At 44.8% G+C, this 19,747-nt stretch overlaps 1 protein-coding gene across 4 annotated transcripts in view; it reads right to left on the reverse strand.

Moving 5' to 3' along the window:
• ELOC (elongin C) overlaps positions 1 to 15,378 on the reverse strand; it is a 35,486-nt gene extending 20,108 nt beyond the window's left edge. The window contains exon 1 of one of the 4 annotated variants that reach the window (XM_021718914.1): positions 15,343 to 15,378. Coding sequence is in view for 1 of the 4 variants with exons in the window: in XM_021718913.1 (XP_021574588.1) it covers positions 15,174 to 15,282 (109 nt within the window). In the remaining 3 variants the exon portion in view is untranslated. Of the gene's footprint in view, positions 1 to 4,765; positions 4,812 to 15,173 lie in introns of those variants that run through there. The other 3 variants (XM_021718913.1, XM_008070761.2, XM_008070762.2) reach the window with 3 other exon arrangements.
• Between the last annotated feature and the right edge of the window lie 4,369 nt (positions 15,379 to 19,747).

The following is a 19,747-nucleotide window of genomic DNA, read 5'->3' on the forward strand; positions in this document are numbered from 1 at the left end:
GGGAGTGGCCACTGCACTCCAGTCTGGGCAACAGAGTGAGAGTGAGACTCCAACTCCAAAAAAAAAAAAAGAAAAAAAGAAAGGCAAGTCTGGGTACTCCCTTTGTATCATATGGCATAACTTGGAAAAGACAGATAAGTCATTATAAGCCAAATATTATTACATTACAATAATTGGTCCCAACACTATGTGATTTAATATAAAGTGATTTTTTTTTCACTATTTTGTAAAAAAGTGTGATTGAGTTGCTGTTAGGTGATCTGTGATATGTTTCCGAGTGCAAAGGATTAAAACTGGGCCAGAGGTAATGGCTCATGCCTGTAATCTCAGTACTTTGGAGGTCAAGGTGGGTAGACTACTTCAGCCCAGGAGTTTGAGACCAGACTAGACAACATAGGGAGACCCTATCTCTACCAAAAAAAACCCTTAAAAATTAGGTACAGGTGCACATCTGTAGTCCCAACTATCTGGGAGGCTGAGGCGGAAGGACTGCCTGAGCCCAGGGAGCGGAAGCTGTGGTGACCTGTGATCACACCACTGCACTTCAGCCTGGGCAACAGAGTGAAACCCAATGCGAATCAATAAATAAATAAAAATTAAAATAAAAAAAACTGACTTAAAAAAAACCCATAGATAGGTAGAATCAAGAAGGCCATTATTGAAACAACAGTCAGTCTAACTGTATGTTAGAATGTGGTTCATTTGGAAAACAAAGTAAATGACATTAACCCAAAAAAACTCAGTATTCAGGCCTATCTAAAGATGCAAGAGGAGAGACCACATAATACAAACTGATGGAAGTAGGATGCAATTCCATTTTGTAATAAGACATCAAAATATCCTGCCTCCCAAATATGTTTATACTATGGTTGAACTTATGTCTTTCAGGGAGAGCCAAAACTCTTATTCTGGCCTATTTAAGTTATAACGATGCTCTGATATTTAACTCTTGCCCAGGCACTCTTAATACCCTTAGCCAATAGTCTCCCTTCCTTCTTTTTACCCTCACTGTGAAATTTATAGTTTTCTTTGCTATGGATACAAATACTTCAGAGCTGTCCTTTTTTTTTTAGATGCATTTTGTCCCCCCAACTAGCTGTAAGTTTCCACAAGGCAGGGAAGTTCTCTCCTTTATGACTCGCTCATGCATCAAGCACAATGGTAGTTACATACTAATGTTAACAAAGTGAGAGCTGGCTTGGTGGCTCAGCCTGTAATCCCATGCCTTGGGAGGCTGAGGTGAGTGGATTGACTGAGCCTGCAGGTTCAAGACCCGCCTGGGCAACTTGGTGAGCCTTCATCTCTACAATAAATCAAAAAATTAGCCAGGTGTGGTAGCATGCGCCTGTAGTTCCAGCTACTCGGAAGGCTGAGGCGGAATGATCGCCGGAGCCCAGCAGGTCGAGGCTGCGGTGGCCGGGAGCGGCCACTGCACTCCATCTGGGTGACAGAGTGAGACTCCAACTCAATTTAAAAAAAAAAAAAGTGAAGTGCCATAAAATAACCTATTTGCCATAGATGTATTTATATAGTATTATCCTGAACTTTTTTTTTTTTTAATACTGAGCTTTTTTTTTTTGAGTTGGAGTCTCACTCTGTCGCCCAGACTGGAGTCAAGTGGCTGCTCTCGGCCACCGCAGCCTCTACCTGCTGGGCTCCGGCGATCCTTCCTCCTCAGCCTTCCAAGTAGCCAGAATTACAGGCATGCGCTACCACGCCCGGCTGATTTTTTGATTTATTGTAGAGATGAGGTCTCGCTGCCCAGGTGGGTCTCGAACCCGCGGGCTCAGGCAATCCACTCACCTCAGCCTCCCAAAGGCGCGGGATTACAGGCTGAGCCACCGAGCCTGGTTAATACTGAGCTTTTTAATAGGATAAAGTTATCCAATGGCACATGCTTTTGACAAAGGTTGGTTCACATCTTACCTTGATGTGGGTACTTAATAAACTTAGGATTTTTAGACAAACATAATTAAAACTGTTATATCTAGAAAACATCTTTTAAGCTTATTGAGATATTTTGGATTACATTTGGAGGGAGGGAATGACTAGGGAATGTGATGGTACTTCATTTTTCACAATAGAGCTCAGTTAGTATGAGCTCTAATTGCAAAAACAATTTTTAGAAAGATTTTTTATTTTTATTTTTTATATGGGAGGGTTCTTGCTCTGTTGCCCAGGTTGGTGTCAAACTCCTGGGCTCAAGTGATCCTCTCACCTCAGTCTCCCAAAGTGCTAGGATTACAGGAGTGGCCACCACACCCTGCTGCAATTTTTATTTTAAAAGACTTCCAGGACATAGTTATGTTTTATGAAATTAGGAGGGCTGAAATACTAGACTTACAATTCTGTACCCACTACCATAAATTGCAAAATACATGCAAATGTATGAGACATGTATTCCTATACAAGGTTTCTGGAGTTTCATGTTTCCTAGAACTAACACAATTATCTGAAAATGTTAAATATTTGAGAAGTCCTCAAATCTTCTAGGATTAAAACTTGCTGTCAAATCTCCCCGAATTTCTGTTCTAAAATTGTTTCAGTTTTGTCCTCAGTGGTTGTGGGTCAAAAAGGGACGTTCTTTGCTAAGAAGATTCTATTAGGTCATTTAAAGTAAAAGCACTGACCTCAATTTCCAATCTGCTTCTCATGGCCAACTCTTAGTAACAGCCTAATTGTTGTACCAAATGGTCAAGCTTTTACTATAATACTAAAATAATGATTCACCTACAAACACCCAGTAATCAACTTTATTATAATATTTCATCAGCAGGGCCTTGGTTTCTAGTAACACACCCGCACATATGTCAGTCCTATGATCTGCTTGTTATGAATTGTTGGGCTTAAGGAATTCTGATTAGAAGAAATCTCTGATGTTTAAGAACTCTATTTTAGGCTGCCCACAAATGATCAATCAGAAATATTACATACGGTGGTGTGGACCACAATAGACAATCACAGTAATGTTAAATGGTCCTCAGATAAATAGTGAATGATGGTTGTTGGCTATTTATGTTTTGGTGGGCTACAACTGTTTCCTATCAAATTATAAGTGGTGATGCTGGGCGCGGTGGTTCACACCTATAATCCCAGCACTTTGGGAGGCCAAGGTGAGAGGATTGCCTAAGCTCACGGGTTTGAGACCAGTCTGGGCAACGTGGTGAGACCTCATCTCTACAATAAATCAGGAAAAATTAGCCAGGCATGGTGGTGCTTACCTGTAGTTTCAGCTACTTGGCAGGCTGAGGCGGAAGGATCGCCTGAGCCCAACAGGTTGAGGCTGTGGTGGACGTGAGCATGCCACTGCCATCCAGCCTGGGTGACAGAGTGAGACTACAACTCAAAAAAACCCCCAACAAACAACAACAACATTGTAAGTGGCAAAAATGACAAGCATGAATTTCCCAAGTCCTCATACTAGAAAAGTGAGTCAAAAGCATACAGTTAACCCCTTGCACTCAGAGAATCTCGTAGATCATCTACTAGCAACTTGATTGCACGTTTTTATGAAATAGTAAAAGATGAACCACTTCATATTAAATATTATAGTGTTGGAATCATTTATTATAATGATATATGGCTTATAATGGAATTTTGGACACTGAGGAACTTATTTATGACAAAAATATCAGCCGGGCTCGGTGGCTCAACCTGTAATCCCGCGCCTTTGGGAGGCTGAGGTGAGTGGATTGCCTGAGCCCGTGGGTTCGAGACCCGCCTGGGCAGCGAGACCTCATTTCTACAATGAATCAAAAAATCAGCCGGGCGTGGTAGTGCATGCCTGTAATTCCGGCTACTTGGAAGGCTGAGGCGGAAGGATCGCCGCAGCCCAGCAGGTCGAGGCTGCGGTGGCCGGGAACGGCCACTGCACTCCAGTCTGGGCGACAGAGTGAGACTCCAACAAAAAAAAAAAAAAAAAAAAAAAAAAAAAAAAATCAAAATTCTGTATCTAAAATTTTTCTAGCGTGTGGTAATGTGTGAAACAGTCACTGACATGTATTGTAGGTTCACTGATACATGTTATGCAACAGTAATTTGCTTGATATCTTCCACGTGGTGCCTTTCTATTCGAGCAGACAATACAGTCTCAGTTTCTTCCTCCCACATTAATAATATGTAATTTATTGTCCAGTCTGTGCACCGCTATGAAAGCACTTCACACATTCTAGGTAATGCCAACTGATTTTTTTTTTAACATATATCTCTTTATATATCCCATCTCTTTGTTTTTTCATGTAACTTGAATGGAATACTTCAAGGAAACATACATTTTTGAAAAATTTGTGCGGGCATAAGCCTGTCATATATATACATAAAATCACCAGTCATCTCTTTAGAAGGGAAATCCAAATACAAAGGACTAGAAAGGACAATCTCTTCAACAAATGAAGCTAGAACAACTGGATAGCGATATAAAAAACAAGACCCTCACACCATATACAAAAATCAATTTGAGGAAGTTCAAAGAATTAAACTTTAAAGGCAAAATAATCAAGCTACTAGAAGAAAACAGAATATTTTCATGACATCAGTACAGGCAAAGATTTTTCAGAAAAGAAAAAAAGCACAAACTGTAAAAGAAAACAATTGATAAACTAGATTCCATCAAAACAAAAAAATAACTCCTGCTCATCAAAAACACCATGAAAATAGTGAAGCTGGGTATGGTGGTACATGCCTATAGTGCCAACTACTCAGGAGAATGAGGAAGGAGGATCACTCAAGCCCAGCAGTTCAAGGCTGTCATATTCTATGATCATACCTGTGAATAGTTACTATATTCCAGCTTGGGCAGCACAGCAAGATCCTGCCTTTAAAAAAAAAAAATGAAAAAAATGAAAAGTCAAGTCACAAACTGGGAGAAAATATTCACTGCATATCTGATAAAGAATTTGTATCCATAGTAAATAAAAAACTCTTGTGTGTCAGTAATAAAAAATGCAGCCAAGCATGGTGGCTCATGCCTATAATCCCAGCACTTTGGGAGGCCGAGGTGAGCAAATTGCCTGAGTCCACAGGTTCAAGATCAGCCTGGGCAACTTGGCAAGACCTTGTCTATACAATAAATCAAAAAATTAGCTGGGCATGGTGGTACATGCCTGTAGTTCCATCTACTTGTAAGACTGAGGTGAAAGGATCACCTGAGCCCGCCAGGCGAGGCTGCAGTGGCCATGAGTGTGCCACTGTACTCCAACCTGCATGACAGAGTGAGACTCTAACTCAACCCCCCCGCAAAAAAACCCAAAAATGCAATTAGGCCAGACATGGTGGCTGAATCACACCTGTAATCCCAGCACCTTGGGAGGCTGAAGCAGGAGGATCACTTGAGGCTAGGAGTTTGAGACCATCTTGGGCAACATAGTGAGATTTTTGTCTCTACAGAAAATAAAAAAAATTAGCCAGGCATGGTGGCTACTTAGGAGGCTGAGGTGGAAAGGTGGCTTGAGCCCAGAAGGTTGAGGCTGCAGCTAGTTGTTATCATACCACTGCATTCCTGTCTGGGCGAGTGAGACCCTGACTCAAACAAATGAATGAACAATAAACTCAATTAAAACCACAAAAGAACTGAACAGACATTTACATTAAAAGTGCTCACTATCATACTTACCAGTATGGCTAAAACTAAAAAGACTGTCAACACGAAATGTTGGAGAGGATGCAGAACAAATGAACTCTCATACACTACTGTTGGAAAGTCCATCACAATAAGAGAATAGATAAATAAGCTGTGGTATATTCATACACAGCAATACTATTCACAGTGATTCACAAAAAAGAGATGATCTATTGATACAACATGAATAAATATAAAAAATGTAACACTAGCTGGGAGCAGTGGTTCATGTCTGTAATCCCAGCACTCTGGGAGGCCAAGGTAGGAGAACTGCTTGAGGCCAGGAGTTCGAGACCAGCCTGGGTAACACAGTGAGACCGAGTTGCTACAAAAATAAAAAATTAGCTAGGCATGGCAACACGTGCTTGTAGTCCTAGCTACTTGAGAGGCAGAAGCAGAAGGATCACTTGAGCCCAGGAGTTTGAGGCTATGGTGAGCTATGACCATGTCACTACTCCATCCAGCCTGGGTGATAGAGCAAGACTCTGTCCCTGAACAAAATATATCTATATCCATATCTCATTAAATGGAAAAACCAAACATATCTATCTAAGTGGAAAAGCAAAAAGATATACACTCTATTATTCCATTTATATGAAATTATAAAACAGGCAAACCCAGTCAACAGTGATAGCTCAGTGGTTACTTCTAGTGAAGGGGTGATTAGGAAGGAACATGAGGCAACTTTCTGGAGTAATACAAAGTTCAGAGTCTTGCTAAACATGTGTCAAAATTAAATGGTACAGTGAGCATTTCACTGTATATATATATATACATATATATATATATATATATATATATCACAAATCAATTGATTTTTGGAAATATGGCTAAAGTGAAAATATATTTATTTATTTTTGAGTCAGGGTCTCACTCTGATGCCCAGTGGCACAATCATGGCTCTCTGCAGCCCAGACCTGCTGGGCCTAGATGATGCTTCTGCCTCAGTCTCCTGAGCAGCCAGGATTACAGGTTCACACCACCACACCTGGCTAATTTTTTGATTTTCTGTAGAGACAAGAAAATCAGAGACACTTTGTAGACTCTACACAAAGTGTCTCTACACTTTGCTGCCCAGGCTGGTCTCAAACTCCTGGGCTCAAGCAATCCTCCCACTTCAATCTCCCAAAGTGTTAGGATTATAGGCATGAACCAGCATGGCCAGCCTAAAGTGAGATTTTTTTAAAAAACTGATGATGGCATTTCTGAAGCTTAGCTATCTTCACTACAAGGAGATCATCAATCCAGGATGGTTTCTGCCCAATTAACCTTTCAAAAGTTATACTTAATAATAAAATTGGCTGGGCTCGGTGGCTCAGCCTGTAATTCCACGCTTTGGGAGGCTGAGGTGAATAGATTGCCTGAGCCTGCGGGTTCGAGACCCGCCTGGGCAACTTGGCGAGACCTCATCTCTACAATAAATCAAAATGAGCCGGGCGTGGTAGCGTACACCTGTAGTTCCAGCTACTTGGAAAGCTGAGGCGGAAGGATCGCCGGAGACCAGCAGGTCGAGGCTGCAGTGGCCGGGAGCGGCCACTGTACTCCAGTCTGGGTGACAGAGTGAGACTCCAACTCAAACAAAACAAAACAAAACAAAAAAACAAAAACAAAACATATAATGATAATAATAAAATTAATGCAAATTCTCTGGATATGCAGATACTAGCAGGGTTGGTTGTCCCAAAGAAAGAAGTAAATACATTTAGAGACTACAAATCTGCAACACAAAATCTGTTAAGTGAACAGCCATAAAAGGAAAGTAGCTTTTGATCTGGGTCTCAAGGGATGGAGGCATCTTTGCTGGGCCAGATTTTTAGGAGAAGGAGATCCAGAAAAAGCAAGATAGCTTGGAGTACACAAAGTAACTCAATGTTGTTGTAAACCAGTTTACAAAGTCATTCACTCAACAAATATTTGCTGAGAGCTAGTATGTTAGGTGCTTTCCTGGGTATTTGGGGTGCAGAGACAACATAATAAAGATTCTTATCTCATGGGAAGAATGGTGAGGACAGAAAACCAAAACAAAACAATATATGAAATAGAAGAAGTGCTACGAGGAAAACTTAATAGGGTAAGGCAGACAGGGAATGGAGGGAGGGGAGCAATCAAGATAGGGCTGCCACTTTATAACAGGACAGTGAAGAAAGGCCTCACTGACATTTGATAGCGACCTGAAGAAAGCAAGCAAATAAGTCATGGATATGTGGAGAAAGAGCCTGTTAAGGAGGGAGAGTAGCAAAGAGACCAGTTTGGCCAGAGGAGTGAGTCAAGGAGAGAGTGTAGAAAAGAGGTGAGACTGAGAGAAGTTGGGCTTTATCAAACAGGAGAACAATGATGAATAAGAAACACAGGTTGAGACATGGTTCAAAACATGGGTCTCGAATGCTTCATACAACAGTAAATAACGCACAGTCCTTCTTTGCTAATAATCCTGTTTCATGTCTCCTACCCATTCTTTTGCTGTTTTCTATCATTCCTGAAGACTTGATTTCAGTCCTCCATATAAATTGTAGTGCTTAAAAGCAGTCTAGTTTAGAACCCCTGCTTGGCCAATTCCCAGCTATGTCACCTTGGGAGAAGTTACCTAACCTTTCTGTGCCTATTTCCTTCAACTGTAAAATGGGGATGATGTAGCATCTACTTAACAGGGCTGTTCTTAAGAATAAATGAGTTCACATATAAAGCACTTAGAACAGTGCCAAGCACATAACAAATGCTTAAAAACACTAGCTATTATTCTATTTCTGAACGAGAGGAGGCCCATTTCTCTGTGCACAGAGGACCTCCCATGTGCCAGGCACTGCTCTATCTACTAGGGATAAATTGGTGGACAAAATAAAAAACCCAACACTCCCCACCTCCCCTCGTCACTTCCCATCCTGGAACTTACATTTTAGTGCAACAGTTGGCAAACTTTCTGTAAAGGACCAAACAGTAAATATTTTATGCTCGGAAGGTCATGAGGTCTCTGTCACAAATACTCCAACTCTGTGACTAGAGTGCAGAAGCAGTCATAGACAAGATAGTAAAACAACGAGTGTGGCTATGACCCAACAAAACTTTATTTATAGGCACAAGACTGTGAACTTCATATAACTGTCATGTTTCAAAATATATATATTTCCTTTGAATTTTTGCTCAACTATTAGAAAATTAAAACACAAGTCAGGTACTGTGGCTCATGCCTGTAATTCCAGTGCTTTGAGAGGCTGAAGCAGGGAGATTGCTTGAGGCTAAGAGTTTGAGACCGGTCTGGGCAACACAAGACCCTGTCTCTACAAAAAATTAAGAAATTAGCTGGGCATAGTGGCATGAACCTGTAGTCTCAGTTATTTGAGACGCTGAGGTGGGAGGATCATGAGCCCAGGAGCTCAAGGTTGCAGTGAGCCATGATTGTGCCACTAAGCAAAACCCCATCCCCAAAAAGAACAGGACTTCTGTTTCTTCATCCCCCAAAAGAGAGAACTGAACTAAATTGTGTCTAAAAGTCTCTTTTAACTTTACCATATTATGATTAAATCCACCTGAAATTCATCCTTCCTCTACAAAAAGTGCCTATAACTCAACTTCCCATCTTTATTAAACAGTCACTCCCCACAACACAGAAATTAAGGGCTCCAGAGTACTGCGTGTTCCTCTGAGTTTGTCTACTTCAGAAAAACTACCTCATCTCCCACTTAGACAATATCTCCAAACCCCTTTGATTCAGTTTATTTTTTATTTTATTTTATTTTTGAGTTGGAGTCTCACTCTGTTGCCCAGACTGGAGTGCAGTAGCTGCTCCCGGCCACCGCAGCCTCGACCTGATGGGCTCTGGCGATCCTTCCGCCTCAGCCTTCCAAGTAGCTGGAACTACAGGCGTGCACTACCACGCCTGGCTTATTTTTTTGATTTATTGTGGAGATGAGGTCTCGCTAAGTTGCTCAGGCGGGTCTCGAACCCGCGGGCTCAGGCAATCCACTCACCTCAGCCTCCCAAAGGCACGGGATTACAGGCTGAGCCACCGAGCCCGGCCTGATTCAGTTTAAAAAGTGTGAGCAGATAGTTCCAATATACAATCTATATGTGATCAGATTCTATACATTATGAAATTAAAAAGAACTTTTAGAAAAATGGGTTAAAAATAAACAAATCACTTCAGTTGCCTAAACTTTCCACCTTCAGTCTTCCTGTATCTATGTAACATACACTCTGTCAACCTACCTGTTTCAAAAGTTGGATTATAACTATCCTTCCTATCCCAGGCTAACTCTTAAATACTGAGTCCTATCCCTTCTCATCTAACTCAGGACTTTGCTCTGGCCATTACTTCCACCCACACAGCAAAATGCTGTATGATCTCCATCCCCTCCAATGACCATCAACTTCTTTTTTTTTTTTGAGTAGGAGTCTTACTCTGTCACCCAGCCTAGAGTACAGTGGCATGCTCGTGGCCACCTCAGCCTCGTCCTGCTGGGCTCAGGTGATCCTCCTACCTAAGCCTTCCAAGTAGCTGGAACCACAGGCGTAAGCCATCATGACCAGCTAGTTTTTTAAAGATGAGGTCTTGCTATGTTGCCCAGGCGGGTCTTGAACCTCTGAGCTCAGGCAATTATCTTACCTCCACCTCCCAAAAGTGCTGGGATTACAGGCATGAGCCACTGTGCCCGGTTGACCATCAACTTTTTATTTTTTTTTGAGTTGGAGTCTCACTCTGTCGCCCAGACTAGAGAGCAGTGGCCGCTACCAGCCACCGCAGCCTCGGCATGCTGGGCTCTGGTGATCCTTCCACATCAGCATTCCAAGTAGCTGGAACTACAGGTGTGCACTACCGTACCCGGCTAATTTTTTGATTTGTTGTAGAGATGAGGTCTCACCAAGTTGCCCAGGCAGGTCTCGAACCCGCAGGCTCAGGCAATTCACTCACTTCAGCCTCCCAAGGCGTGGGATTGACCATCAACTTCTTAACCTATGCTGATCAGTCTTATAGCCCAGCAGTCAGTTCGAGAGGCTCTTATCAAATTTCAACTTCACTTGGTCAATTTTTAATCCTCATCTAATTCTTAGCAGTGTTTTACACAGCTGACTACTCCCTCCATCTTGAAACATCTTCTGTAGTACTGCAGATGTCATACTCTCCTTTTCTGCTTCCATCACTGTTTGCTCTTCTTTTGGTTGGAGTGCTCCCAGTCATCTGCCTTCTATTCCATTTACAATCTCTAAATGATGTCCTCCAGATTATAGGTTTAAATATCATCTATAAAGCATAACTCCCAGATTATTTCCCTAGCATAACTTCTCCCAAGTACCAATCATGGATATCTGATTTGTCCACAGAACATATTCTCAGATGTCTAACAGTCATCAAACTCAGCAAGTCCCAAACAGAACTCATGATTTATCTTTCAGAAACTGATGCTCCGTTCCTGGTCTTCCCTATTTCAGTACATGGCACTACTGTTCACCCAGATCCTTGGGCAAAACAGCTGATTATTCAACTGTTCTGAATAACAATTTTTTTGGTCCATGAGTGAAAGCAAGATCCATTTGACTATAGCTTTAAATTATATTCCAAATCAGACCTCTTTTTTATTTTTAATTTTATTTATTTATTTTTTTTGAGTTGGAGTCTCACTCTGTCGCCCAGGCTGGAGTGCACTGGCACGCTCACAGCCACCGCAGCCTCGACGTATTGGGCTCAGGTGATCCTTCCGCCTCAGCCTTTCAAGTAGCTGGAACTACAGGCACACGCCACCATGCCTGGCTAATTTTTTAATTTACTGTAGAGAAGAGAGCTCGCCAAGTTGCCCAGGCTGGTCTTGAACCCATGGGCTCAGGCAATCCTCTCACCTAGGCCTCCCAAAGTGCTGGAATTATAGGCAAGCCACCACATCCGGCCTCAAATCAGACCACTTCTTACCAACTTTCAACTCTAAACCTCTAGTTCAAGACACCATATCTCAACCGGACTACTACAAAAGCCTCCATAAGTTGGTTTCACTGCTTTTTTTCTTAGATAGTCTGTTCTCCACCCAGCAATCAAAGTATAAATCAGATGTCATTTCCCTGCACAAAATCCTCTAATTAGGCTTCTCACTAGACAAAAAAAAAAAAAAAGGATTATGGGGCTCCATTTTCTCTAATCCCTTGCTCAATACTTGGATCTCATTTCTCACCACTCTTCCTCCATTTCACTATGCTCCAGCTGCACTGGCCTTCTAAGTATTCCCTGAATAGGTCAGGTTCACTGCCACCTCAAGGTCTTTGCATTTGCTGCTATCTGAAAAGTTCTTCCTGTATTTGTTTATTAAAAGCAGAGTCTTGCTCTGTTACGTAGGCTGGAGTGCAGTGAACTCCTAGGCTCTGGCAACCCTCCTGCCTCAGCTTTCTGAGTAGCTGGGACTACAGCCACAAGGCACCATACCTGGCTAAATTCTTTAAATCTTCTTCATTGGCCAGACACAGTGGCTCTCGCCTATAATGTGAGCACTTTGGGAGGCTGAGGCAGGAGGACTGCTTGAGCCCAGGGGTTTGAGGCTATGGTGAGCCGTGATCATGCTGCTGCACTCCAGACTGGGTGACAGAGTGAGATCCCGACACACACAAAATTTTTTTTTTTTAAATCAGCACTTTGGGAAGCTGACGTGACAGGATTGTCTGAGCCCATGGGTTCAAGACCAGCCTGGGCACCTTGCTGAGACCTCATCCCTACAGTAAATAAAAAAATTAGCTGGGCATGTTGGCGCATGTCTGTTGTCCAAGCTACTTGGAAGGCTGAGGTAGAAGGATCACCTGAGCCCAGCAGGTCAAGGCTGTGGTGGCCATCAGCGTGCCACTGCACTTCAGCCAGGACAACAGAGTGAGACTCCAACTCAAACAAACAAAACCTCCTTCTATCACTTAGGTTTCTAGGTAAACATCAAAGCGGTCTTCCCTGATGACCCTATCAAAATTATACCCCCATCCCAGTCACTTTAACCATTAACCTTGCTATATTTTTTTCACATTTATCATTACCTGAGACTATATTTGCTTGCTTATAGATATAGCCTCTCTTTCCTCAAGTTCCATGAGAGCAGGCCTATAATAGTACCCCTGACACACTGCAGATGCTCAATAAATATTTCTTAAAAGCCGAGTTCGCTGGCTCAGCCTGTAATCCCGTGCCTTTGGGAGGCTGAGGTGAGTGGATTGCCTGAGCCCGCGGGTTAGAGACCCGCCCGGGCAGCGAGACCTCATCTCTACAATAAATCAAAAAATCAGCTGGGCGTGGTAGCGCATGCCTGTAATTCTGGCTACTTGGAAGGCTGAGGCGGAAGGATCACTGGAGCCCAGCAGTGAGGCTGCGGTGGCCAGGAGCGGCCACTGCACTCCAGTCTGGGTGACCGAGTGAGACTCCAACTCAAAAAAAAAAAACAAAATTTCTTAAGTGAATGTACTATCATTTTCTTAATCACCAAGGCTTGAAATTTCAGGAATCACTGGATGGGCTTTTTCTGATACGAGTTAATAATGGAGCGTTAACACACAGATATGAGCATAACAGCAAAGATTTTTCCCATTGTTTTCCAGTACTTGAAAAATCTACCCAAAAAAAAGTATTTTATTTTTTGAATCGGAGATCTTACTTTGTCACTCAGGTTGGAGTGCAGTGGTGTGATCACAGTTCACTGCAGCTTCAATCTCCTTGGCTCGGGTGATCCTTCCACCTCAGCCTCCTGAGTAACTGGGGAGGCTAATGCACACCTGAATAATTTTTTATTTTTTTGTAGAGATGAGATTTTACTGTGTTGCCTAGGATGGTCTTGAACTCCTGGGCTCACTCCTGTGGCCAAGATTAAGTATTTTAGAAGACTCAAACAATTAAATATCACTTCAGATCGTCATATAGGCTTGGCATGGTGGCTCATGCCTGTAATCCCAGCACCTTGGGAGGCTGGGGTGAGAGAACTGCTAGAGCACAGGAGTTCGAGACCAGCCTGGGCAACATAGCAAGACCTAGTTGCCATAAAAAATAAAAAAATTAGTGGGGCAGGGTAGTACCCATCTACAGTCCCACACTACTTAGCAGACTGAGGAAGGAGGATGGCCTAAGCTGTACTCTAGCCTGAGCGACAGAGTGAGACCCCAACTCAAAGACAGAGAGAGAGAGAGAGAGAGAGCGAGAGAAAGAGAGAGAGAGACACAGACGACGGACAGACAGACATGGAGAGAGAGCCTGATATATAGGGTTGACTATAACTACTTTTTTTTTTTTTGAGTTGGAGTCTCAGTCTGTCACCCAGGCTGCAGGGCAGTGGCGCGCTCCCAGTCACCACAGCCTTCCAAGTAGCTGGAACTACAGGCACGTGCCACCATGCTCCGCTAATTTTTTGATTTATTGTAGAGATGAGATCTCGCCAAGTTGCCCAGGTGGGTCTCGAATCTGTGGGCTCAGGCAATCCTCTCACCTCGGTCTCCCAAAGTGCTGAGATTATAGGCATGAGCCACCACGCCCGGCCGACTATAACTTTTGGCTGTAAAATGCTGCCTAATTATATCACAGAATTACCATCTAGTAGTGAAAATGGTTCCTTCCACTTGAAATAAGTGTGTGAGCGCGCGCGCGCATATTTTTTGAATTGCAGGTATTAGATAAATCTTACATTTGAGAAAATGGGGTACAGTCATTTAAACTAGGAACCCCAGTTCATCACTGGCAATAAACAACAAATATCCCTGACGGTCGGGATCACAGTTATCTTCTTGCCATTGTATCTCCAGAATGAATAAATCCACGTGTGAACTGTGATGTTTCAACAACAGAAATTATATCATAAACAAGATCAGAGATTGATCGTCTTAGGTCACTTGACAGAAAAGGAAACAACTATTTGGTGATCAAAAGCAAATAGGGCAGTTAAAAGTGAGGCTTTAAGATTCTAAAGAATTTCGGTTTTCGACACTAAAAGCGATGCAGAGTAGAAATGCTCGCGCTAAATGACAAACTCCACAGTGAATAGGTTACTAAAGAGATTTCAGTTCCTCAAGAGAAACTCAATGGGCGCTGTAATTGACACTGGATACCGCCTTTCAGACAAGACTGGGAGAGAAATGCACGAAAGCGCCAACCCACCAAGTCGGGCACAGATCGCGCAAAAAAAGTTGCCCAAAAGGTAAACTCGGGGTCCCGCAGCTGGAAGGAGCGAGGGATCTCTCCAGGGCATGGGGGCTGACTTCAAGGAAAGAAGAATCTGAGAGCACACGAGGAAAGCAAAAAGGAAAAGCGACAGGGCTGCCATGCGCCTAACTCCACCCTCCCCGCGCTCAGCCCGAAGAAGGCGCAGTCTCGCCGCCTGCCGCCCCTCCTTCCACCTCTTTCCGAGCCCACCGAGCGGCGCCTGGAAAGGTCCCGCCGCCCTCTCCTCCCCTCCCCCAAACCAGGAGCTAGCGAGGCCCAGGGAGGTTAAGAGCTTCCGCTCCTTCCCCGCCCAGATGGGAAGGGGTGGGAAGTGGGACTGCGAGCGCGCCCAGTCCCAGCCTCCTTCGTCCTCCACGCGTTCCCGGAGCTCCGTTCCCGCCCCGGCCCGAGACTCACTCGTCAGGCCCGCAGTCACCGCAGCCAGGTCCCCGAGTACCGCCACAGCCCCTACTCCAGGGCCGACCCCCCCACCCCCAGCTGCCTGCCCCCGTGGGTTCCGGGGCATTCGGAGGAATTACTTCCGCTGGGTCACAGCCGCTTTCTGCGACGCGCGGGAGATTAGTACCTGGTGAGGCGGAGACACAGAGTCCGTCACTCACTTCCGTCTGGAGGAAGTGCGTAGCACCCCTTCCCTTCCCCCACAGTAACACAGGCTTGCCGAAACGTAGTCCCCGGAAAATTTCACCCAATCCGAGTCTGGGTCTTCTGGATTCCCAGCATGCAGCGGCAACCCTGTTCTAATTTCTGCAGGGACAGCATCCTTAGGGGTGCACTCGGGCCCGACACCGCACTGCATTCTGGGATTCGGAGTTTCTCGGATGGATGCGGTCGGTGGTGGGCTCGAGGCGACCCTGCATCCTGGGACTTGTAGTTTTTCGCGCTGCGTGTTAAGATTTCGGTGGCTTTAGAGGTTGTCCTTGCCTGTCGTTTGGGGCTGCGCCTGGAGGTGGGAGACTGCAGAGGAAAGGTTGAAACGTAGGAGGGCGGCTTCTGGGCTAACAAGATCGTGCTCTTAATGAAGCAGCATCTGTCCCTTTGTCAGAGGTTGCGGTGCAAGCTGAAAAGCATCTCGAGGTTCGTGCCATCAGCTAGCCTCATTTCCTCTTTTCCCGGTAACGTTCAATGTTTACTGAAAACAAACCACGCCTCCCACCCCCACCCTGGGGGTGGGGGTCCTTTCCCCGCCCCCTGGGGTTGCTTGGCTTGCCTCTGTACTGAGCACACTCACAGAAAGTCCATGCTCCTGCCACCCTCATTATTCAGTTCTGGGATCGTGTTTCTCGGTCTACGCCCTCCTTCGCACCCTCCCCCTTTCCTGTGGCTAGATCTGCAGGCACCTTTCCAGGAAAGCTGAGACAGCTAAATAAAGTTCACCCACGGCCGGGTGCGCCGGCTCACGCCTGTAAACCCAGCACTTTGGAAGGCCGAGTAGGGAGGATTGCTTGAGCCCAGGAGTTCGAGACCAGCCTAAGCAACATAGCGAGACCGCCTCTCTATTTAATAATAATTTTAAAAAGGAGCCGGGCGTAGTGGCGCTCCTATACTCCCAGCTACTGGGAAGGCTGAGGAAGGATGATCGTTTGAGCCCAGAAATTCGAGGCTGCAGGGAGTTGTGATCGTGCCCACTGCACACCAAGCGGGGAGCCAATGAGACCCCGACTCCACAAAAAATTTACCTTCCACTGTCTTTGAAGAGTGAGGCGTGAAAAGAATGTGGGACCAAGACCCCACTGCGAGTTGCTTCATTAGGCATTTTGTGTCCACAAAAGGGGAAATAGATCCAAGTTATTCAGTGTTTGTTGAACGAATTAATGACTTTTTCTTGAAAGGCTTTCTTTTGTTTAAGTTGATTTGGCAGATAAAAGTATTACTTTTTTAGAATTGCAAGAACGACACATAGTCTGGATAAACTTTTCAAAGTCTTTGCACAAATCATAGAACAAAATTTTTTGGCTGTAATGGTAGTTTAGTGGGGAGGAGAGGTATTGGGATGCAAAAGAAGAGACTGAAGAGCCAGGCTCGGTGGTCAGCCTGTAATCCTGCGCCTTTGGGAGGCTGAGGTGAGTGGATTGCCTGAGCACGCGGTTTCGAGACCCACCTGGGTAGTGAGACCTCACCTCTACAATAAATCAAAAAATCAGCCGGGTGTGGTAGCGCATGCCTATAATTCCGGCTATTTGGAAGGCTGAGGCGGAAGGATCACTGGAACACAGCAGGTGGAGGCTGCGGTGGCCAGGAGCGGCCACTGCACTCCAGTCTGGGCAACACAGTGAGACTCCAACACACACACACACACAAAAGAAGAGACTGAGCCCATTTTCAGCTGCATATTTTCTCCTTTCGTTCAGGAGGAGAAAAACAACAAAAATATCAAAAATTACATACAGTATTGGTGGGCATACTTTCTAAAAGTGATATCCATTTTCAGTCTTTTCATTAGCTTCCATCTTTAAATGGAATCTCTCAAATAATATGAATGGGGAACCAAAGGTTATTATTATTATTATTATTACAACAGCCTTGGAATCATTCTAAAATCCCATTCAAGTAGTTTGTATTCAACAAATGTCTATCCGGGTGCGTTGGCTCACGCCTGTAATCCCAGCGTTTGGGAGGCTGAAGCCAGAGGATTGCCTGAATCCAGGAGTTCAAGACAGCTTGGGCAACTTGGTGAGACCTCGTCTCAACAATAAATCGAAAAAACTTAGCCGGACTTGGTGGTGAACGCCTGTGGTTCCAGCTATTTAGAAGGTTGAGGTGGAAGGATCATCTGAGCCCAGCAGGTCAAGGCTGTGAATGTGCAGTGGAACATAGTCATGGGCCACCACCCTCGATTAATTTTTTGATTTATTGTAGAGATGATGTCTCGCCATGTTGCTCAGGCTGTTTTCTAACCCCTGAGCTCAGGCAATCCTATCGCCTTGGCCTCCCAAAGTGCTGGGATTACAGGTGTGAGCCATCGTGCTCGGCCATATAATATTTTTGATATTTTGAGGGAACCTGAAATTTCTCCTCTGCAAAGCTTAGTTTCTTCCTACAGATAATGTAAGTAGATGAAAATAATAACATTGTTTGGTCTACTTCTCAAGGTTTCCAAATAGCTAAAATGAGTTAATATTCTGAGAATTCTGTACTATGGAATTGTTATTTAGGATTAAATGCATTTTCCAGTCCTAGTAATTTAGACTATTTTATTTTATTATTTTTTGAGCTGAAGTCTCACTGTCATCCAGGCTGGAGTGCAGTGGCATGCTCACAGCCACCACAGCCTCAACCAGCGGGGCTCGGTGACCCTTCTGCCTCAGCCTTCCAAGTAGCTGGAACTACAGGCATGCACCACCACACCCAGCTAATTTTTTGATTTATTGTAGAGATGAGGTCTTGCCAAATTGCCCAGGCTAGTCTTGAACCGTGGGCTCAGGCAATCCTCTCATCTCGGCCCTGCAAAGTACTGGAATTATAGGCATAAACCACTGAGCCTGGCCATCACGCCTGTCCTAATAAAGTTCTTTTTTTTTTTTTGGAGTCGGAGTCTCACCTGTCACCCAGACTGGAGTGCAGTGGCATGCTGTTCACGGCCACTGCAGCCTCAACCTGCTGGGCTCAGGTGATCCTTCTACCTCAGCCTTCCAAATAGCTGGAACTACAGGCATGCATCACCATGCTCTGCTAATTTTTTGATTTATTGTAGAGATGAGGTCTCACCGAGTTGCCCAGGCTGGTCTCGGACCCGTGGACTCAGGCAATCCTCTCACCTTGGCCTCCCAAATTGCTGGGATCATAGACATGAGCCACTGTGCCCAGCCATAAAGTTATTCTTAAAGAAGTAGTATCATTTTCTCCTTCTGGATACTTCCAAAAGTTGATAGTATTAGGAATTGTCCAGGTGTTCATATTTTAGGCTATGAATTTGTTCCTCTTCTATTAAATAACATGCCAAATCAAAAAAGTTGTTCTGAAATGGTGGTAAACAATAGTGTGTTTCTGGTAGTCAGATGCTCATTCTTCAAGGCTCAGCTGAATGTAAAACCAGTCTGAAGACAATCTAAGGTCAAATTAATCATGCTCTTCTTTGTACTGTGGCATTTTGTGTATTGGTACGTCTCAATTATATTACATTATATTCCAGCTTATTTTAGGTGTTTTTTCCCATGATGGGAGTACCGTGGATTCTGTTTTATCCATTATCTCCTTTTATTTTTTTTATTTTTTATGAGTCGGAATCTCACTCCGTCGCCCAGGCTGGAACGCACTGGCACGTTCCCAGCCACCGCAGCCTCGACCTGCTGGGCTCCAGCGATCCTTGCCTCTCAGCCTGCCAAGTAGCCAGAACGACAGGCGCGCGCTACCACACCCGGCTAGTTTTTGATTTACAGTTGAGACAAGGTCTCGCCAAGTTGCCCGGGCGGGCCTCGAACCCGCGGGCCCAAGTAATCCACTCGCCTCGGCCTCCCAAAGCCACGGAGCCCAGCCTTTTTTTTTTTTTCTCTTGGTGTCAGAGTCTGATTGTTGTCCAGGCTGGAGTGCAGTGGCACCCTCTCCGCCACCGCAGCCTCGACGTGCTGCGCTCAGGCGATCCTTCGGCCTCAGCCTTCCAAGTAGCTGGAACCACAGGCATGCGCCCCCACACCCGGCTGATGTTTTGATTTACTGGAGAGACGAGGTCCCGCCAAGTTGCCCAGGCTGGTCTCGAAGCCCTGGACCCAGGCAATCCGCTCGCCTCCGCCTCCTACAGTGCAGTATCCTTGCGTCTCCCGTTTCTAGCCTAGCCCTGGCAATAGGCACGCGGAACCTCTTTAACCCGTAATGAAACGAATGCGTATACGGAAGTGAATGATTTCTGAAGACGAAACGTGAGACCAAGCACCAGTATTATCCGGACAAATTCCACTTATTTTCTACCGTCCCAACGGCTCCGTGACGTCACGTCTGGGCTCAAGCCGCGCATGCTCTCGCAACGCGCGGGGCGG

Source organism: Carlito syrichta, unplaced genomic scaffold (assembly GCF_000164805.1).
Source record: "Carlito syrichta isolate Samal-C Ts95f unplaced genomic scaffold, Tarsius_syrichta-2.0.1 Scaffold314008, whole genome shotgun sequence".
NCBI classification, from domain to species: Eukaryota; Metazoa; Chordata; class Mammalia; order Primates; family Tarsiidae; genus Carlito; species Carlito syrichta.